The sequence below is a fragment of the Siphateles boraxobius genome, unplaced genomic scaffold, assembly GCF_051911475.1.
Source record: "Siphateles boraxobius isolate OS27281-9 unplaced genomic scaffold, OSU_SipBor_1 7, whole genome shotgun sequence".
NCBI classification, from domain to species: Eukaryota; Metazoa; Chordata; class Actinopteri; order Cypriniformes; family Leuciscidae; genus Siphateles; species Siphateles boraxobius.
In genome coordinates this window covers 22,249,721-22,272,667 of record NW_027509197.1, presented here as the reverse complement: position 1 = coordinate 22,272,667, position 22,947 = coordinate 22,249,721, and the positions used below count along the sequence as shown (strand labels likewise).

Below are 22,947 nucleotides of genomic sequence, written 5' to 3'. Positions count from 1 at the left end.
GTTATTTCTTTCCACTAGTTGCTGTATAATTTTCCGCATATCTTGGAAGCAGATGGACATCATCTCGTTTTTATCAGTTTGCTGGTGCAATCGTGCGCGCCATCTGCCCATCCTGACTAACGTGTAGGCCTACTTGCTTGAATAGAGAAGGGTCACGTTGTTTATAAGACAATAGAATACTTTGGTTTCTATTTTCTGTATTAGGGTCAGGGGGGCTGAATATGGATAGTAGGAGCTTTGATGAACTTTGGGGTCTGGGGTTTTCTGCATGTCCAATTATTTTGCATGAGGAATGTGCCTGCATATATGGGGGAGGGGACGGGCCGCACGCCCAAGGCAAACAGGGGTCCAGATGTATTTTATTAACTGTAACAAGCTTTACAAGAGACACTTACCAGGATAATAAAACAAAAAGTGATGTTTTGTAAGAATAAAGACTTCTGTGCTCCTTTAAAAACTACTTTCTTAAAATAATTCACAAAATGAAATGAGATTAAATACCGAGTAATAATATATGAAAATGATTTCAAATCAACTAAAGAGTGACTTAGGTTTGTTACTTTAAGTTATTGGGGAGTTTTTTATTTTGGGTTTTCTCCTACATTTTTAGGCAGGGAAAATAGATGATAGGACTTTCTTTTTTTTTCTTTTAAAGAAAAAAATGGACGCAGTCAGGATTCAAACCGGTTTTCCCCACATGAGTACCAAGGTCCAACATTTCCGAAGCATGTGATAACAACTAGGCCTCATCTTCTGTGCTAAAAAGCCCTTCCCAACCCCGGAAAAAACACACAAACCAGTAAACTAATCCATGGCAGAGGCCTGCATATATTTGAGTGGAAACATTCACTATAGAGCTTCAAAAAGAGGGAGTTATGAGGAGACTGATTTGTGTGAAGATAAAGGGAGTGAAAATGAGAAAACAAAGAAACTGTCAAAAGAGCAAACAAAGTTTCACCTTCTATTTGGGGTTGGATGATTTCTACGAAATGTCTCGGTATATGACCTAACATGCTGCCTCTCCAGATATACCCACATTAGCCTATATTACAGAGAGGAAGATACAAAGGGAAAAAACAACCTGAAAGTGTAAATTAAAAATCCAAAAAATATATTTATATATTTATATTTATATATATTTACGAGGTATGTATCCACAAAAAAAGAACAAAAACAAGCAGTCTTTTTACCTTTGTGTCAAAGTCCCAATTAAAATAATAATAATTATTGTAATAATAATATCATCAATAGTAAATCAGCAAACCAAAATGAGGAGACTAAGATCCTATAAGCGTAGCACTGAGAGGTCAGTCAGCTTTCTCCAAAGGGAGTCCAAAGCATCAAAGCCTCAATCCACTAGGTGGAGCTGCAACACACTTTGAGGAACTTTTTCCTTCACATGTAGTCCAAAAAAAAAAAAAAAATCTGGTTCCAAGAGTTCAGCAGAAAACATAAGCCCAAAATGTGCTGTGGCCCCCTGACAACCGTGTCTCTGATTTACAAAGCTGTTTGGGGGTTCCACAACAAAAGGTGTCTTGTGCAACAAAACAAAAACGGAGGAGCAAAGAAAAAAAAAATCTCAAATCTAAAACAAAAACACAGGAGATGTGATCCTCCTAGAGATTGTTAGTGAGGCCATAGCGCGCCTTCCTTCGAGGTCATGCCAGATACTGCTGCATCGCTGTTTTTGCCCTGCGAGAAAGAGGGAAATGTGAACAGTCACATCATTACAACAAACCATACAACACATGAAACAACCACCAAAATGCCAGTCTGTCCATCACCTGTCACAGAGGTTGGGATCTGATGCCTGGGTGAGTTTGTGTAAGATATCAACAAAGCCCATCTCCCGTAGCTTATCTTGTCTCTCTTGTGAGCCTGGAGGAAGTGGAAAAACAGAAACTTGTATTGTATTGTTGACAATACACAAATAATCCTATTTAACTCAAGGTTACACCATCAGATATGAATAAACAACAACAAGTGAACGACAAACTGCACTGCTGTTGGATAATAATAAATAATCAAAACCTCCAAACAGGAAATATTTAGGACAAAGTTAACGTTAAGATGTTGTTATTTTATAAATATTTTTGCCATTTAAATAACACCATTAAATTTAACATGGATATTTTGATGTTACATTTGATTTTGCTTTTTTTCTTTAGGAGCTTGAATGCATTAACATTAAATGTATAATTTGAAAAAATATTTAGATGCAAATTAAAAAAATATGATATTAAATCATGTTTTAAAACCCACAAATTAATTGTGATGAATGTTTTAATTAATTGACAGCACTAACTGCATTTTTAAATCCTGTTGTGCGTGTACTTTATACCACAAATTCAGACAACAGTTATACTGTGCAACCGTTTGTAATTTCAATGACAAAACTTGTGCTCTAAAATCTGATTCTTCAAAACCTCCACAAACCATGCGTCATGAGCTCCTCACCATCCTCCTCATTCCAGATGAGGTTAGAGATGCAGAAGGTTGCAGCCAGCTGCAGTTTCACATTGGAGTGACCCTGAATCATAGAGAAGAGAAGCAAAACAATTATCTAGCAGGAGAAAGAAAAGAAGGGCCAGGAGAAAAGGACAGTGACAAGGGGGAAACCAACAACAGAACAAGGAGACTAAGGCAAGCTATTAGAAGAAAATAAATGCTAGAGAGAACAGAAAAACTAGTGTGACAAAGCATTGAAAACAAAGACCACGACTGAGAAACCAGATGAGCTAATGACAATACACTGACCATGTAATATTTAATTTTTTGGAGCATGTCGTCATTGGTCATAATGAGTTCCTTGGCAGTGTTTCCGTCAGCAATGTTGGCCAATATGCACAATGTCTGCAAAAGATGCCAAAGGCATTGTTAAGCATCAACTTTGGAGACTTAATCATCACCTTTAGACTTCTTTATCTAAAAATCAAGGCTCCTAAACAAAAGAGAATTTAAGAGAATTAAATAAAAGTTTTATTTTATAATAAGAAAAATCATATTAGGTCATTAATAGCACCATTCATACCTGTATGAATAATGATTAAGGCTGGGTGATACAGGTAAAAACAAAATCAAGAAATCTCAAGAAACACTTATCAATGTTGAAAACAGTTGTGATGCCTAATATTTTTGAGGAGAGAAACCATGATAAAGTACAGATAAACAGCATTTATTTGAAATAGAAATCTTTTGTGACATTATCAATGTCTTTACTGCTAATTTTGACAAATTTAATGCAGACTAAACCTTGTCTATGAAACCAGGGATAAGGATTTTTTGAAGACACCCGGAATTAACATAAACCTTAACTTGTATAAAACCAAGAACATTCCTTTAACAACACCAGGAATATAATACTTGCTTGAGAAGACTTACTAGTCTTATTCTGTAAGACCCAGTGAGCACATTGTCATCTGAGTGTCTAATCTCTCTTATCTCAAGCGGTTCACACTGTCTTGATCATTAGTTCACCAACAGCTGATTAAAAACCATTGCAATCAAATTTGACCTCAAGACGAAATTCTGGCAGTGTCAGAAATTTGATGAACAGTCCTGTAGAGACTTCTCCTACAACAATCAAATAAAAAACCAATAGGGGCACCAAACCTGATGACGCAATAGTGAGACAACAACAAACCACCACTTGCTCCACACACACTGTCTTTGTTTTTTTCCAGTTTCCTTTCATAGAAGTCATGATCAAAATAAACAGAATGTTTCTGTCACCATTTCTATCCCGCATATAATGCAGTTGACGTGACTGAACGTGTCGATGATGTAAAACTCCAGACAAGTCTTCTTGCATGTGAACGTTTTCTAACACATCTTAATGACAACTGAGATCTCACAGTGTGACATGGCTTACAGCGGGGATCATGTTCGAACCGTCTGACAAGCAACAGTCTTAAAGGACTATTATAAAACGTACAGTGTGCACCCGGCTTTAGTGTGTATGTGTAGCTCACCTGCTCTTTGACCTCTATGCTGTGTTCTCCCTCCAAGATAAGCGTGACCGCTTGCATTATCTGCTTCCCATGTGAGCTCATGATCTGGTCTATATGCTACCAAAGACAGGGAAAGACAATTAGTGTGTGTGCACATGTATGTGTGTGTGTGTGTGTTACAGAAAGCCCATAATCTTGTTAGACCCTGAGAACATATCAGACTAAGTTTGCATATTTATATATATATATATATATATATATATATATGAGTGTTACCGGCCGGGTGGACAGCAGGTTTCGAAGCAGCCCCAATGTTTTCATGAGCACATTGACATCAGGATCAGACAGGAGTCTAAAGAGCTGTTCTGTGCCCAGAGCTCGAACTATCTCCACCTTCACTTTCTGATCTGCCTGGAAGGCCATATTCTGCACAAACACGCATTACAGTTACTGATGACATTGAGTGTTTTCATACTGAAGCTTTGGTGAGGACCGAAGTCAGCTGGTCTTACCATGAGAGCCCAGATGCCGTTGACCCTCAGAGCTGGACTGTCACTTTGTGTCAGGCTGCATAATAACTCAATAACCCCAGACTCTAAGATAGGCTGAGAACAAACACGTACACAGTCACACTCAAAGCCCAGTGGCACTTTGAATAACCCTCTCATTCTTTTTAACGAAAAAATTATAATTTTAAATTATGACAAAGTAACTAAATAGTATAAGCAACAATGTTTGTTCTACTGCCTGCTGATAATAATTATTCTCTTAAATGAATGTAAGTGAGTGATTAATCAAACCAATAAAGAAATATATTACTATAGTGGTAATACTGTAAAATAGAGGATTTTGTAATAATAATAATAGTTTTATTTTACAGAAATGTACAATACTAATGGCTGTCTTAATTTGTTTACCTTCAACCGTTATTTATTTAGTGAAAAACTGCAAAGAGATCTTAAAGCTTCTCTTTTGTTGACTACAGTTTTTTAATGATTCTCGTGGACCCTTTTCACATTCCCTTGGTTCTCAGAAGCGGAAGGCATCATAGTTGGGTAAATTTCTATAGCGGTGAATGAGATGAAAGCAAATATAATTTTTTGTATTCCCATTTGCTCCAAAAGCAAAATAATCCATGATAAGAGTTTCCTTGACTTTCTAAAAGAGGGTCAGAAGAGAGAAAGATGTCGAATTTCCATCACTCCCTCATATTAGAAAAACTTTCGCAGCAGTTTTTTATTTTTTTACTAATGTTTACTGCCAATGTAATAACACCAATTATTAGTGTTATAATAGCGTTATAAATATATATGAAAATGAAAATATGAAGAACTTTACTGGATTTGCTATGCTGATAACTGGAAACGCATCACCACAGTCTGTGAAAAGGGTCCAAATTTAGGAAGATGGTTGGCGCGTTGCACTTTCAAGCGCGTATTAAAAGTGATCCAAACACCCCCAAAATACTATTATTTTTAATAAAGTAAAACTACAACAAATCCACACAGATCACACAAATTACCTATTTTGGAGCCAAAAGCTAATTTTTGTGGATTGCTAACAAGAGCTTTTTTAGACCTATTCTATATGGTTGCTAAGGTGTTCTGAGTGTGCTCAGCAAGCAACGGTTTAGCAAGCAACACTAATAAATGCTCAGCCCAACAGAGTGTGTGTACTTTACCTCTTTGCTGGGTGAAAACTCCAGCAGTAAGTTGCATAGTGTTGAAGAGGCCATGACCAGCACCTCGTCTGGTGCGTTCTGTAATAACTACCCTCAAAAACAAATGTGCATTCAGTTAGGGTTTGATTAACATTCAGTAATTACTCAACATCATATGAATATCATACCTTCATTAGTGGCTTCCATACTGCATGATCGTGGAAACTTGTCCTTAGCTGTTGTACAGATCGTGATAAACTGTGCAGACATCTAGAAGAAATTTGAATGAAATCAGTTGAAACTGACAGAGCAACGAAAACCTCTTTTCTTTGTTTTATTCTTTGAATTCTTTATATATCCAGTTGTTGTGCCCTTACAACAAACATTTCACATTTGAAGAACTGTTATTACAACAAAAGTAATAACAGTGATATGATGAAATTTTATAACACATTAAAATAACTGTTTTCTATTTTAATAGATTTTAAAAAGTAATTTATTACAAAGATGAATTTTTAGCATCATTAGCCCAGTCTTCAGTCACATGACCAGAATGGGCATGGCTTATGTCTATATAAGCTGAGTCCAGATAGGGTGTTCTTTGGATTTTCATACTGAAGCGAATCCAGAACGTAGCACAAGCACGGCAGGGTTACGCAACACTCGTTCCCTCATCTAGAGAGAATCGAGGTTACGTTAGTAACCGAGAGCGTTCTCTTACGAGAGTACTCTCGTGTTGCGTAAGCTAGCTTACGCTACGGGAACCCAATGTAAAACGCTGTGCGTGCTGAAGTCATCCACACTCATGGCCCCAAGGGCGTGTGCCCGGGGTGCACATTATAGTGGGTAATATCTAGACCGGCGAGTAGTGGGCCTAAGAATATAACCTAGTCATACAACTGACTAATGGGATGGGTGCTTAGCAAAGTATAACAGTCAGGGTGGACGAAAGTCAGCCTGAGCTGCATGACAATTGAATAATACTGCCTGTCAGTCAGGCATATTAGACTGAAAACAGTTTAGCCTGTAGGGCAGGCACTTCCAGGTTGTAAAAAATGTAGACGGGGAGGCCTAGCCTGCCGCCATACAAATATCTTGAAGTGAAACCCCACTGGACCAAGCCCATGACGAGGCCATGCCTCTTGTAGAGTGGGCTCTGATGCCCAAAGGGCACTTAAGGCCTTTTGACTTATAGGCCAAAGCAATTGCGCCCACTATCCATCTGGAAAGGCTCTGTCTCGAGGTGGCTAGCCCCTTAGTGCGGCCACCGAACGAAACAAGCTGTTCTGACTGCCTGAAGGCAGCAGACCGTTCAACGTATATCCTTAACGCCCTGACCGGGCAAAGGAGATTTACGTCGTTCTCACTATCAGACCCTGGGAGGGCTGACAGGGAAATGACTTGCGCTCTGAATGGAGTGGAGAGCACTTTGGGGACATAGCCGTGGCATGGTTTTCAGAATGACCTTAAGAGACATTAGGCCCAAACTCAATGCATGCAGCACCCACAGAGAGCACGTGCAGGTCACCCACTCGTTTGACTGAAGCGAGAGCCATGAGAAAAACGGTTTTGAATGAGAGACACCGCAGATCCACAGACTGAAGTGGTTCAAAGGGGTCGCCCTTCATGGCGTCAAGGACTGTGGAAAGGTCCCAGACCGGGTCGAGGAGGGTTTATTCTCCTAGTGCCTCTAAGGAAGCGGGTGATAAGATCGTTCCTTCCAGGTGACTGGCCATGCAAGGGTCTTGTAAACGCTGCAATGGCTACAACATACACTTTGAGCGTGGAGGGGGACCTGCCCTCGTCCAGAAGCTCTTGTAGGAAGGAGAGAACCTCTGTGATGCAACATTGTTGTGGATCTAGGTTTTGAGCCGAGCACCAGCCGGAAAACACTGAACACTTAGAAGCATAGAGCCGTCTAGTAGAGGACGCTCTAGCCTGTGTTATAGTGTTCAGCACTTCTGCTGGGAGATCAGCGGGTACCCGTTGATGGCCCATACGTGCAGGGCTCACAAGTCGGGGCGCGGGTGCCAAATCACGCCCTTGGCCTGAGAGAGGAGATCCTTCCTCAGGAGATCCTTCCGCGTGCATGGACGTGCCACGTCCATGCACTTCGTGGATCTACTAGGTGCTAAAGATAGACCGAACGGCAGGACGGTCTACTGATAACTCTGGCCCTCGAAGGCGAATCGTAAGAAATGCCTGTGATGGGGGCGTTATCTGAATCTGAAAATAAGCATCCTTCAGATCCACTGAGATAAACCAGTCCCACGGGCAAATTTGCGCGAGGATTTGTCTGGTCGTGAGCATTCTGATCAATCTCTGCATGAGGGCTCTGTTCAAGCGCCTGAGATCTAGGATGGGTCTGAGACCGCCATCTTTTTTGGGGACAGGGGAATATTTACTGTAGAAGCATGATCCGTTCTGTATTAGAGGGACGGTTTCTATAGCCCCTTTTTTTCCAGCAGTTTCGCTATCTCGGCACGAGGTAGGTGTGCCATTTCGTCTTTCACAGTAGTTTCGAACCTGGCTCGAAAGCAAGGGGGTCTGCGAGCGAACTGTAGAGAGTAGCCTCGCTTTAGTGTTCAGTACCCATTATGACACGCCCGGGATCATTTCCCATGCTTTCAAACTTAAAGCTAGAGGGAGAATGGTATCTGGGCTCTGGCCTCTGCATGTGTGTGACACACAGCCCGCAGAGTTTGCATGCGGACGCGCTCTCTGCACACAATTCATGTTTATCGGTGCAAGCTTTGAGTGTGTGTGTGTCATAGAATGGGCCGTGCTTATATGTGGGGGTGAGCACTGGGTAGAGGGCAACTTGCCTACATTTATAGCACTCTCGGCGTGAGCCGGATAGTGTGTCATAGGGCATACAGTGTTCGTGAGTAGGGGTGGGCACTGCATGGTGGGCACCTTTCCTACATTTAGAACACACGCGACCCGAGCCAGTCTCATTGATGTGGGCCGTGACTGAGTGTGTGACACTGAACAGGCCGTGCTTATGTGTAGGGGTGAAGGCGAGGGGGTCTTGTAACGGGCTCGTTGGCTGTAAAATACACTTCTCCAGTCACTTCTGTTAAGGGGACTGAGAGAGCGAAGCGCGGTGTCTTTGATGGCGGTCCCGCATGGCGGGACTCAGCCATCTTCGTCTTCTCTGAGCTGTAAGGAAGACTTTGAGGGCTCAGGTTTCAACGCTATCTTGGGCCTGGGCACCCGGCGGGGGAGGTGGCCTGTGATGGCTCGAAGAGCGCGAGCGCTGCTGAGGGTCTCTTTGGTAAAGGCGCTGTGAGGCTGGCGGCGGAGGCGGCAGTGGCGCTGTGTTCCGGTTAGACGGCTGCTTTTTCGAGCGACCTGTCGCGGAACTGGAGCGCCTTGGAATAAAATGTTGCATGGCTTGCAACGTTTTCTGAACCTCCGAGAAGCGTTCAGTGAAGCCTTTGACCGCCGGACCGAAGAGACCGGATGGGGAGATGGGTGCGTCCAGAAAAGTGGCTCTGTCGGACTCCATGTCAGACAGCGTTAGCCACAAGTGTCTCTCGGTGACGGAGAGAGACACCATGTTTCTCCCGATGGCCTGTGCAGCGGACTTGGTGGCTCGTAGAGCTAAGTCCGTGGCACTTCTGAGATCAGTGAAGTTCTCAGGATTCGGGCCCGCCTCGTCCATATTGCGGAGAAGGTTAGCCTGATAAATTTGGAGCACAGCCATAAAAATGAAGCGCTGAAGCGGCCTGACCGGCGGCGGTGTAGGCGCGACCGATGAGAGCCGAAGTAGTCCTGCAGGCTTTCAAGGGCAGAGTGAGTTTGGACCGTCATCCAGCAGAGGGCGGGCACAAGTGCGTGGCCACCGCTTCCTCGACAAGAGGAATAGAGAGGTAGCCTTTGTCTTTCGCGCCGTCAACAATAGAGAGCGTTGAAGAGACAGAAGACCGCAGCCTGGCAGAAAATGGCGCCTTCCATCTCTTGTATAGCTCCTTGTGTAGTTCTGGCAGGAAGGGAGCGGGCCTCGTGTGAGGCGTAGAGCGACAACCGGGCAGGAAGCAGCCATCAAGCCTGCTGGGCGCGGATTCCTTGGGCAGCGACCAATCGAGGTCAAGGCGTTCCACGGCCTTGGTGATGAGGCGAAGAAGCTCGGCGTTGACGCTAGCCTGCACGCCACTCGACTCTTGTAGGGAAGGGGCGGGGTCCGGTTTGGAGCCTGACCATCCTTCGCTCTGTGGGGCGGCGAGAGAACAGCTATCCTCTTCCGCGTTGTCCCCTTCGGAGTCTAGATGCACAGCCGAAGCAGAAGGTAGCTGACCGGCCGTGATCAAGGCGGGGGAACCAGAAAGCGATGCACACGGGGATTCGGCCAGCATGCATTCGCTCACAGGAATGACCTCCGGAGCCCCCTGCGAACGGCGCTTTTTACGGCGCTGCCCAGACGAGAGAAGCGGAGGAGTGGGGGTCCACGTCGAAGGTGGCTAACCAAGCCCGCAGGGTCGAAATAGCCATAGAGTCGCATTCCGGGCAGCCACCTTGGGAAAGCGTGAGGTCAGCGTGGTTCTGTCCCAGGCAGAAAACGCACAGGATGTGGCGGTCCCCGTTGCTGAGAGGGGCTCGGCAAGAGCCGCATTTAGTGAAACGATGCATTTGAAACAACGCCTCGGCTCTTTTAGGTGAAGTGAGTTCGCCGGCGAACACACATTGCAAACAAAGAATATGAGTGCCGGATAGCGCAGCAGGAACAGCAGTGAAGCGGCGAGGAAATGGCCGTCTTCTATTCTGAGAAGCAGATGGCTCGTCCCGCTGTAGAGCTCGTCGATGGCGCAGGCTTCTCCAGAGAGTCAGCGATGTGAAGACTTCGCTGAAGAGATGAAAAATCAAAGAACACCCTATCTGGACTCAGCTTATATAGACATAAGCTACGCCCATTCTGGCGGGACGTGACGCGCGAGGGTGCCCGCGCCCTGATTGGCGCTGATGTCATGAATAGTCCACCGATAGGCTGCAGCAGTTGCCGCAGAGCAACCAATAGGCGCGCGAGCCGTCTCGCCTAGGTCTGCTCTATGCAGCAATGCGTTTTAAATTAATTAGTATTCTCGAGAAAAGAGGTTTTCCCGTAGCGTAAGATAGCTTACGCAACACGAGAGTACTCATGTAAGAGAACATGATACATGAGTTCATCTTACTGACCCCAAACTTATGAATGGTATTGAAAGGTAGCTTTTGTTTTTGATAGACAACAATTAAGAGAAAAGGTGTCTCATACCTGACTGCTGCTAACCGTACTTTGATACTAGATTCTGATAGGCCGCTAACGATCCTGTCCATCATATTTTCTGTCTCTGTAATCTGTAGTGGGAAATTTGTGTAAATTAATGGGAAATAAATCAAATAATATGATATAATAATTTTGGTAATACATCCATGACGGGAATCCCCCATGGTATCTCACCTTTTTCCTGATGTCCTCGTCATTGGAGCCCAGTGAAGCATAGAGTTTAAAAGCCGCTTGTCGGAGCTCATGTGCATGTTTCAAGTCATGGTCCAACTACAGGAAGACAGACGATCAGTTAAACGGAGTCTCCATTATATCGGAAAATCAAAATGTACCTGGATACACCTGCTATTGGAATCTTCATATTTAGCTTTATATAAAAACAACAGAAGTCTCTGGTAAAGCTTATTAAATGCGTGTAAATGTATATGTGTGTGCACGTGAATTTACCCTCTTAATATCAGTGATGGCACTGACGGAGCTCGGATATTTAAAGTAGTCAGCCAACATGGACACGAGGTGGTCAGTGACGCTGGCAATCCGCTGTAGTTCTATGTCCGGCTCCATCAGATAGGCCAGTGTCTCGGCCCCCTCCACCCTCTCCTCCAGTAACCGCTCTTTACTGCACATCCGGACCAGGCACGGCAAAGTCTGTCCACCCACACACAACTAGTTACTATGCACTCTCAATGGTTACACTTCCGCATTCATCACATAAATATGGATTTTTTTTTCGGGAGGTACCTTTAGTACAACACAGCCGTCGTCTGTACTGACGGCTCCTGCTCGACACATGTATGTTAAACTGAGAGAGAAAGAGTGAGAGCTTGTACAAGCTGAGGGGATTACACATGAATTTTTACAAATAACCTGTAGGGTGAGATTTACTTACCATTTTGCGGCTGTAAGCTGCATTTCGATGGGTTTGTCTCTTTGCATCATTCTAACAAAAACCTGAGAGAGCTGCTCCCCATCTACAAGCACTGGGAAACATACAACAAATTAATATGATTTATATTAAATTAATATGATTTATATTAACAGGCTGAAGTATTATTGATTTTTTTTCTATAGACATACAGGAAACCTAAATAAAGCACTGAGGGAAACATAATCACAACATCTGATTCAAAGAAAAAAGGACCATTGCAAATAGTCACCTTCATTTATATAGCGCTTTTAACAATAATAATGTCATATCAGTCTTTTACGTTTATTGATGATGTTTTTCAGGCTCTAACACTACACTATTAACTAAGGGCAAGCTCACACTACAGGACTGTAAAACTATCTGAATTGCTGTGGAGCTTACACTACACAAGGTTTCTCATCTGTTGTTGTCTTGTCATAGTAGCACGCACACTACACTACAAAACACAACACTGACGAGGTGCACAAACTACAAGACATTTGGTCAAGAGTCAATCCCGACCAACAGCGGAAAAAAACAAACAAAAACGAATTCATTCTCACCATTCACCAGTGTCATGGAGACCTGAGCGTTCTCATAGGCCAAGACTGAGAAACACTTTAACGCCTGCATCCGTACCTGCGGAGAGAGCAAAACATTATTAATCTGTATACCACAGTTTGTCTGAATACTCGATTCTGATGGTGGAAGGTCTGCAATAAAACAGATAGTTCCAAGTCAGTTTAATCACAGTTCTGTAATAAAAGCGCTGCTTTCATTGAAGCACACACAGAGATCGGAGATTTCACAGCGAACACATAGAAATAGGAACACAGAAACTTGTTGTCAAAGCTTCCCTTCGACTTTTATTAATACACAAACTTTGCTACTGAATCTTTACATTATATTAGTCAGCAAAAAGTTTATAATGTTGCTGTTTTTGAAGCAATTAAACTCACAGCTTCATTACTAGTAGATAAAAGATGCACGGATGCATGTAATTCACACACACATCTTTCTCTTTCTCTCTCAAAAGGCTAATTCATACAAATAAATGTTATAATTCAATTAAATAAATGTAACTTTATTGCACTACATTATCTCTGTGTCTGATTCAAAGCAGACAAAATGTTAGATCTAACAAGTGGTAGCTGATGAAAATAACCATAATTTTAACCCTTCCAGTCAAATTTAGCACTGCTAACATCAATGACACCTTTAACTTGTCAAATGACCATAGTATAAGCAGGATAATCCACAGCTAGCTTTACATTAAACGTTTTGAAAGCACTCCAAAGGCAACCACCCTTCGCTTTGTGTCAGGCAGTTCTTTGCCTCCACATCGTGCATTAAATCGTTTAACTCCCAGCTAGCCATGAATTTTCCCTTATGAATACACCAACATGCATAAAGAATACAATAACAACTAGAAAAGCCATTGTGTTCCTTTTTGTACCTTATAGGATGGAGAGATGAGCAGTGGAGCGATGTTCTGGATGGCACCATGGTTGAACAACACTGTCTGATGTTCTGGAGTCTGAACACACACATTATTCAACATTTTTCTTTTGGCAGTTTAGGCTTCTTGGCTGTAATACTGCAAGCAACTACTTTACAGTTTGACGTGTGGCCATATGTGTGTATTGTATGTGGCTAATCCTATTGCAATTTAGACTTGGAACTATTTGTCTTATAAATCCGAATAAATGCATATTTACTGTGAGATGCTGTGTTGTGTGTTACCTTGCAGCAGTGGGCGAATATTTGCGTGATGTATTCTTGTGTGTGCTGTGACCGACTCAGCAAGGACATGAGGTGGGGGATCACAGTAGGGTCCTGATGCAAATAAAAACATGTTGATCACACTTCTGTTTATGCACGTGCATATGTCATTTCAGAATGGGACACGTGCGAGTCGTAGTCGTCTTACTGTGTAGAGCAGCTGCACTGGTGTGACTGGACTGATGAAAACGGTTCTTAAACAGCGCAGACATGCCTCAATGAAGATCAGATCAGAACACAAGAGACCTGCAGAAACACACAACACATGAACACTTTTCAAATAAAAATATATAGCAGAAATCAGCATGGATTTGTAGAGAGAAAAAGAGAGAGGTGAAAGAGCAAGAACCTTGCAGCAGGGCTGGGATGATGTGACAGTCCACCAGGGACTTGATGTTGTTCTCTGTGCCCATGGCCAGACTGCCCAACACGACCGCACATTCAGTCCTCAGCTCCAGACTGGAGGAGCTCTGCTGGAGAAGATACAGGAGTCTACACACACACACACACACACACATACACACACAAACACACAAACACACACACACACACACACACACACACACACACACACACACACACACACACACACACACACACACACACACACACACACACACACACACACACACAACCTTGTCATCATAATCATCAACAACATCATTAGAGTCAGCGACTAGCATATAAAACATCCAAAGTTGAAAAATCAACATAAAACAGCTTTTTGTGTATCTTAAAGTCACCATGAAATCAAAATTGACAATTCTTGTTTTTTGGAATGGTGAAAAATACTCACATGCCTAAGACTCCCGGAGAAGTAAAACTGAATAAATAAACTATGATGCTTCAATTTTATTGGATGTGTCAAAACTGTAGTGCTATTTATTGGTAGAAAATTTGAAGTGAGCGGACCTACCTTGGCACGGCTCCCAGCACAATCAGGTTGGCCTTCTGTTTGTTGTTTCCGATGACTGCATTCTTCATGTCACTGTCAATCCAGAAATGCACAGAACACAAACATTTAAAATAGCATAAAAGAAAATCAGATTAACAGAATTTCTTCAGGAATGCTGTTCCTCATGTGTACCACAAACCAGGGAAAAATTCAGGTTGCTGACCTCAAACTTTTAGTTGGAAATGTATATACACTACTGTTCAAAAGTTTAGGGTGAATTAGATTGTTTTTACTTAATATTAATATATATATATATATATATATATATATATATATATATATATGTTAGGGCCAGATTAACTAAACAGGGCAAATTAGCGTGAGAGCGCAATTCCCCAAAAAGCGCCGAGGGGAGTGGAAAGTTCTGAGGGTGATCTACAGACGAACAGACGAACTACCAGTCAGCGTCTGGTTAAAGACGTGCTTTTTTGGGCCGTAAATAAAGGCGCAAACACCAGTAAATTTACGAGCGCAAACCTTTGTAAATCACCTTGCATGATTCTTAAATACTCTCCTTCCACATATTTTGCGTCTGAAAGGGAAACTCCTACAAATGCATATGTAATAAGGTCAGCTGCAAAGACAACTGTGTGACGTGTCCACAGCTTTTCAGCACTATTTTTTAGTAAATCCTGACAGGACTGACTAAAAATCTAGACAGTAGTTTTTTTAACACCAAAAGAGTTTTGCGCTGGTGCAAGTTGTTAGTAAATCTGGCCATATGTCTGCAATAAGGATGCATTAAATTGATCAAAAGTGACAGTAAAGACTTTCACATTATTACAATATAATTTTATTTGAAAAATACTGTCAAAAATATATATCATGGTTTCCCCAAAAACATTAAGAACACAACTGTTATTCAACATTGATAATAATAAGAAATGTTTCTTATAGAAACAAAAACATTGTTTTTAAATTGTAATAACACAGAACAGTATTGCTATTTTCCTGTATTTTTGATCAAAATTTAATCTTCTTTAGGAATCTAAAGGAATTTCTTTAGAAATTAGAAACTTCTTGCATTACATTAAATATTTCTTACAGACCCCAAACTACTTAATGGTAGTGTATGAATAAAATGGAGATTTTAGTTAGTGTTCATCATTTTTTAACAAGATTTGACCATTTTCAGCATTTTTGCAGTTTCATTGTGAGACATTTTTTTTAAAGAAATTTTTTACATTATGTTTTCTTTCAATTGATATGGAAACTGCATTTATAATAATTAAACAACAATTGGAATATATATCATTTTAAACCACTGAAGTAGAGGACACTGATGTTTTTGTTTGACATATTATACAGTTAGCGTATATTTGAATGATCTGAGGATTATAGAGGCTGATAATGATAGAGCAAACAGTAACACCTTCCCAGCAGAGATCTCATGTCTTGTTCAGCTCACTTACAGCATGTACAGATAATGGAGCCACATTCAAGTTCTCCTGTGAAGTTTCAACTTGGTATGAACAACGGAATTGCGACACAAAGTGATCCTGGTCTGAATAAAAATGGAGATGAAGTGAAATATCATATTTCTTTTTGGACTAATATAAAATACAATGATTATATGCACATTATCGGTGCATTTTATTAATATCGTTCTGCCACCAATAATGATGGAAGGATTGATCACACAATCCTGTTGCTTTATAGGGGGAAAAAAATGGTCAAATGAGTAAATATTTTGGCAAGGATTATAGAGTCTTCGTCTATAGAACTAAATGTGTTTACAAATGTAACTATAGTCATAATAAACTTATGCAGCGTTTAAGTCATATTGAAATCATTTATTTGAGAGTTGAGTGCACTTTATGATAGATGCACATGATGATAAATACAAAGATAAAGCACCAATTACAAACCTAAAGTGCATAATTTGCTCTTTATTTTGTTGCATCATCATTAAAAAGCTTCCTTTGTCAGGAAATGAAAAAGGGAGGGAAAAAAATTGAATTGCCAAGTTTGGTATTGTTAACTAAAACCATTAGAAATCATTTTCGGACATTTAAATAAAGCTTAAATTATTAGTCGATTCAAATTAGAATGAGTCAAATTAGATGAAAAAATTAACATTTCAGTTAGTTGCCAAGGCAACAATTCAAGCAGGAACAGGAACTTCCCAGAAGGGTTTGAACACAAGATTATTTATGACCAATTAGCTTAATTCGTCTAGCTTAAATCCCCCATAATTCTTTAGCTGACACACCTCCGACTGGGAAAGTCAGTGCTCCAAGAGAATTATGAATTATTATTAGTGGTGCATCTTTGCACATTCATCAAGTTCAAATCATTTCATTTGAACCTGATGAACAGGGCCAGGCAGCATTAATGTAATAACTCTATAATAATCAGTGTCTTGGTTGATGTTTACTCTGATGGAAGATTTATATCTGTGGAAAAGTGCGGCAATGGCAGTCGAGAAACGTCAAGCTAACAGTAACCAGAGATGGGTTAAAAATAAAGATGAAGAGACCCGAGCCGCAGCTACCCAGACACACTCACATAAACACACAAGTACACCACCCCACGACGTCTCGCATGAAACAAAAAAACTAAACTTTTTCTCTCTAAGGACTAAAACTAACCTCCTATGGTGACAACCTCATCTTTAGCACTCAGAAAAGTGAGCATGGTGAACTGTAACAGAGCAGGTCGCAAACACACAGGAAGGACATATGGTTGTGTACTCACATGACTCCCTGCAGCACGTTCTGTGGGTCAGGGTCGAAAAGCCGGTCAACATAGTGGCGACTCGTGGCTGTGACCTCCTGCATGGTGATAAACGACAGAACAAAGCAGATTCAGCAAACTCATCCCATCTGAGGCATCACAACACCCTCATTCTCGCCCCATAGCCACCTCTCCGGCTCACAGGGTCCAAATACATCAGTCTGTTTATCCTTACAGTCACCGGCTGTTGGTGGAAGTCTCTAGAAGGAGAGCAGAGACCTGCTTGCCGCCTCTTCACACACCCCAGCTCTCTCGTATAGAGACGGCAATTTCAGGCCAGAGAAAAGTGGGAATGATGCTCTGTGGGAACGATGGTCACCCCAAACACACCAAAGAATCTATGCAATCAGCTTGCACTGCTATAAATGTCACTTCATGCTTCAAAACATCAAATTCTCAGATGAACTTTAGAATTTTTACTTTGAATATAACAATTGTATTGTGTTCAAATCTGAAAACAATTTTATGGAGAAGGTTAATTGGATTCAATATACAATTCACTAAAAATCACACTATGAGAAAAAACTGCAAATGGCGCTAGCAACACCAAGATAATTGGTTCAATTCCAAGCAAAATAAAAATGCATGAACTGATAAAAAAAAATGTATGACTTCAATGCAGTGCCAAATGCATAAATGTAAATACCCTCAGATATCCTCACACAACAAAATTCATCAAAAAATATATATATTTTAGGTCTGCGCATTTGCCTCAAAGATGTGGTGCTGTGGTCTGTAGCTGTGAAGTCAGTAATACTAATCGAGCTGACAGTGCCATGGGAGGAGGGTCTGGAAGCTGCCTACGAGAGAAAGAAGGCGAAGTATGCAGACCTGGTTGCGGAGTGCAGGGAAAGTGGATGGAATGTGAGGCTGTACCCGGTGGAGGTGGGAGCCAGAGGCTTTGTGGGCAGATCAATATCACGTTTGCTCAAGGACCTGGGACTACGGGGAGCCACACTGAGCAGATCCACCAAAGAGCTCTCTGAGGAAGCTGAGAAAGCAAGCCACTGGCTCTGGCTGAAACGACGAGACAAGTCGTGGGGAGTAACATCAAGTTAGGTTTTGCTGCAGGGGGTGTCAGGGAGACGTCCCTGTTCACTGCCCCGCCACCATGAGACGTTCTGGGTTAAGGGGCGAAACGTCAATGAGCGGTGGTCCCCAGCTGAAGACCCTGCAGCAAAACCGTGTGGTATGCAGTCAGGTTTTTAAGCCTGCCTCAGAGAAAAGGACGCCTCTGCCATGCATAGTCCACAAAAGGCACCGTTGGAGGTGCGACAGGCCTAAGGCCCAGCAGAAAGACCATCTCGCTGTAATGAGTAAAGATCATAATAGTAATATAAATTTTGTACACACATTTCACAACACATGTTGATACTTTGCAAGCATTGTTTTGACAGTAAAAATTTCAGGAAAACAAATCAAGGAAGACATAGGTTAACAAGTATTTCTGACAACTTTAAATTGGCCAAAATGACCTGCAACATAATAAAAAGTAATTCAATGTATATAACCTGTTTTTACACAAATGAATTTCAAACAGACTTCAACAAAGCATTTGATAATTTGAGATAATTATTAAATTACAGTATTACATTACAGTATTAATTAGTCCTAATTATGTAGCTGTCATTCTAGAGTTCATTACTTAAATAAACAATTAAGTTGTAAATCTTACATAATTTATTTATTTGACATTTACCAAAATAAGATCTCTGTGCATTGAGATTAGTTAAAGGCAGAGTATGTAAGTTTCCCCGCTAGATGTTGCTTATTCAAAACAATAACAAAGGTGTAGCTTAATGACGCTTTGAATGAGCGTGGATTCCTGGGAGTTGACGTCTTCCCCTCCGCAGTTGATGGATAGCTATCCAACGGGACTCAGGCAGAAATCACGTTTATAGATGAGCTAATGTATTTATTAACGTTACTGTGACATGAAGCAGGGCGGGGCGAAGAGCGGAACGAGGTAGGTGGAGCAAATGCTAATGAGATGAGAGACTCCTGCGCGACACACCAGTCTCGAGTCCCATGAAGAAGCTTCGGCTTTAATTATGCTTGTAGGCCGTTGCCGCTCCTTACGTTTAGTTGTTTATGTCTATTATATGATTAAAGTTATGTTCAATGTTTGATAGTTCCCACCTCCTTCTTCCCTGAACTTGAAATTTGTTACAGTTACTTTTTCACTTAAAATCACATTCTTTTATTTCATTCTAATGAAATAGCTGCAAGTGCTTAATTACTACTCGTACAGGTCACTTTATCTGACGAATTAAAAATTATGGGCTAACGAGGCGCTGTTCTACTTGGTCAAAACAATACACTAAAAATACATTTGAGTGTGTTGAAAGTTATGTTACAACATTACTCAACTTGTTGCACATTGCAGTGAGCTAATGAGGACGTTGACAGCCGAGGAAATGGCTGTTACACTGGTTAAAATGTCTGATTTCTCTGGATTTAAACATTGTTGGAAACATTTGAGATAATGTAGATTCAACAAGTCAAAAAAATATAGAACATTGTTCTAGTGGTTTTTGGACATTTTAATCCAAAAATCTTACATATGGTGCCTTTAATATACTAACACAGTCGTTCTCAAACCTGTCCTGGAGTAGTGTTGTCAAAAATATCGATATTTCGATAAATATCGATACTGAAATATCTGAACGGTACCAATACTAATTTCCCGAAGTATCGATACACCAATACTAGCCGAGCAGTCACTTTCACTTCTCTCCAAAGGCGCGTTGACAAACACCACACGTGACGCACTCGTCTCATTCGCTCTGGTTAAATAGCAAAAGTGAATGGAAAGATGAGTGCGGCGTCCCCGCGACCGGCTTTGGTTGATTGATAAAGAACACCGCGAGCGGGCATGTCGGAGTCGGAGAATGGCGTGGACAGGACACGCGCTACACACCGCGAGCGGGCATGTCGGAGAATAGCGCGGACACGCGCTTCACACTGCGAGCGGGCTGCGGGCACCCAAACGATTGTTTGACTATCAATATCCCTCTCATCACTCATTTTGTAAAATTATTTTATAGATGAAAACATTTAAGGAATTGGCTCCAGGGGTACCATTTAGCAAGCATATGCTCAGCATCAGGGGTGTTTGTTTTTTGGACAGACCTGCACCACTGCTAAAAACATCCTAACACTGTAACTCTTCTCATTTTAACTTTTCTGAAACATTAACCAAGATGGCCTAGTATTGTTGTTGATATGAGTCTGTGTTTCGTTTCTTCACTGTAATTCTTAAAGTTAACATAATCTGACTGAGGAATCGTAGACAAGTAAATATTGTAACTGTGGTCAGATGTAAATTAACTTGTGTCTGTTTAACTTTATTCAAAAATTATTATTTAATTCTGCAATTTGCCTTCATTAGCGATTATCATCAATTTGATTACACATATACTAATTAAACTAAACTGAGCTAGACAATGGCATCTCTGAATTCAATAATGAAATGCCTTTAACTGAAAATTGAATGTTTAACCTTATTATTATACATTACTGACACTCTATCCTCCAATTTGATACAGTTAAGTGCTTCGACACAATCTGTATTATTAAAAGCAATATATAAATAAAGGTAACTTGACTAGATGCTGATCCAGTGAGCATTGTTTCCGCGTGTGATGCACACACGTTTGCGTTTAAATCTGTTCATCAAATTAAGTTAATGTATTAACCAGCATTTATGACCGATGACCAATGCATTTGTTACAGTATATTTTAATCTTTGATAACAGTAGGTAATAAAAACACAACGGATCATGTTAGCTCTGGTCCAATGAAAAAATATTAACAGATAGAACTCAGGACATTTTTGTTCATGTAAAATATACCTCATTGTCATGTTCTAGACTTGTAATATTTAGCTTTAAATAAAAAAAAGACCCCCTTAATATTGTGGCAGTTTTTTTCTCTGTGGTATCGAAAATGGTATCGAATATCGATATTTTTCAAGGTATCGTATCGAAGTTAGAAATTCTAGTATCGTGACAACACTATCCTGGAGTACCACCAGCCCTACACATTTTGTATGTCTCCCTCATCTATCACACCTAGTTCAACTCGTGAGCTCCTTAGTAGAGACCACAAGACCATGAAATGATTGTGTCAGACATAGGGAAACATACGAAATGTGCAGGGCTGGTGGTACTCCAGGAGAGGTTCGAGAACCACTGTACTAACAGACACAAGGTTATAGAGAAGCACAGCTACAACCACATAAATATTATGAGGCACATGAGATTATTTTTATAAATTATAATTTAGATCTTTAAAAAATGCGCATAGCATCTTTAAACCTTGGTCCTTATGTTCAGCTTGGGGTCTGAAAGACTTCAAGCCCCCTTTTCACATTTCAAAACAGATACAATATGCAAGTTATTTTATGGCATCACCAAGACATGAACAGTCTCATAATGATAATAAAGAAAGCTTCATGCTGATAAAAAACAACAACTTTTGTTTGGGGTCTCAGACTTCAGATGTAAAACATGAATACATGCAATACATTTTATGATCAAATATGACTTCTGAAAAGAAACAGTGTGTATAATAACAGTTAACTTTATAATATAACAAAGGGTTAAAGCTGTATCAATATCATACTACTGATTTTGATTAGATCAGATGAGCACATTCCAATTCGAAGTATCAATATAAATACAAGAGCAGATGAGTTTGGTAATTATTCAGTAACATGCTATACATCACATCACCAGTGTATTAACACCTAATACTGTACTTGGGTATCACCACAGTGAGGGTAGATCAACATGTGTCAAAACATACAGTACAGAACTACTGGGCTGTCAAAAGGGGGGCGTTACCACCATATTTGACCATCAACTCATCATTTAACCACTATTTCAGATAATATAAAGAAGGTTTGTTTTTGTTTTTGAAGCCCCAGCTCTAAATATAGACTGAAAACTAAATATAACTTTGATTTGACAGCTCTGAGCACATCCAGATCTGCTGTTAGACTCATAAACACACAAGCAGTTATTAAAAAAACACACCGTTTAATTTAAGATCACTCGCTAAAGTCTATCTAATGTGTCTAGTGTATTTCTGAGAGATCCTAAAGTGAAAACGTAAGGTTTCAATTGGTATAATCAAAGAGACTCACGGATAACACGCTGATGCGTAAAGGGGCCTCCAGCAGGCACGCCATCATTCACTCAGCGGAACATTCACAGCGGCACTTTCCACACAAACACAGCTCAATCAGCGGGATATTTACAGCAGCACTTTCTCCCCAAACTTAAATCGGCAAAACATACAGTGCAGCACTTTCCACAGCACTGGGTGTCAAATGTTACTGCCTCTCTATTTAAGTTTTATTTATAAAAAGGATAATATTTTTTTTTATTTCAAGGAATTTAAATAATTAAAAGGCAATACATAATTTAAATAATAACTATTATTCATTACTCAACTATTAAATTAAATTTAAAAAAATGTGGTTAAAATGAGAGACAAAACTCTTCCTAGAAGTCACTTTAAAAAGTGATTTTTGTGGTTCAAAAAGCCGCATCCTTCTTTGAGCCTTTTCCAATCTTATGAGAATAGGGCGATTTTGTGGAATGTCTTACCGTGGACATTATTATACAAAAAGTATATTTTCCTATTAATTAATTCAAAGTATTACTTGAGAAAACACAAATTAAATTC

The 22,947-nt window shown here is 40.7% G+C and overlaps 1 protein-coding gene across 4 annotated transcripts; it reads right to left on the bottom strand.

The window, feature by feature from the left end:
- Positions 1-800: 800 nt before the first annotated feature.
- On the bottom strand, positions 801-22,494 carry armc8 (armadillo repeat containing 8). Of its 4 annotated transcripts, none has more exons than XM_077215088.1 (22): positions 22,403-22,494; positions 17,215-17,291; positions 14,479-14,550; positions 13,912-14,054; positions 13,711-13,808; positions 13,524-13,616; positions 13,237-13,317; positions 12,344-12,419; positions 11,763-11,853; positions 11,615-11,675; positions 11,321-11,521; positions 11,048-11,143; positions 10,862-10,944; positions 5,799-5,880; positions 5,632-5,718; positions 4,463-4,555; positions 4,227-4,376; positions 3,972-4,067; positions 2,758-2,853; positions 2,458-2,530; positions 1,785-1,878; positions 801-1,692 (listed from the first exon to the last, which is right to left on the bottom strand). In XM_077215088.1, exons 1-22 carry the CDS (start codon positions 22,448-22,450, stop codon positions 1,659-1,661), a joined length of 2,025 nt encoding a protein of 674 aa, XP_077071203.1. In that variant the 5' UTR covers positions 22,451-22,494; the 3' UTR covers positions 801-1,658. The 4 variants fall into 4 exon arrangements, with proteins under 4 accessions (XP_077071203.1, XP_077071202.1, XP_077071204.1 ...); XM_077215087.1 differs by having other exon boundaries at positions 1,095-1,692; positions 2,437-2,530; positions 22,403-22,462; XM_077215089.1 differs by lacking the exon at positions 22,403-22,494 and adding an exon at positions 17,429-17,553 and having other exon boundaries at positions 1,524-1,692; positions 2,437-2,530.
- Positions 22,495-22,947: the final 453 nt, after the last annotated feature.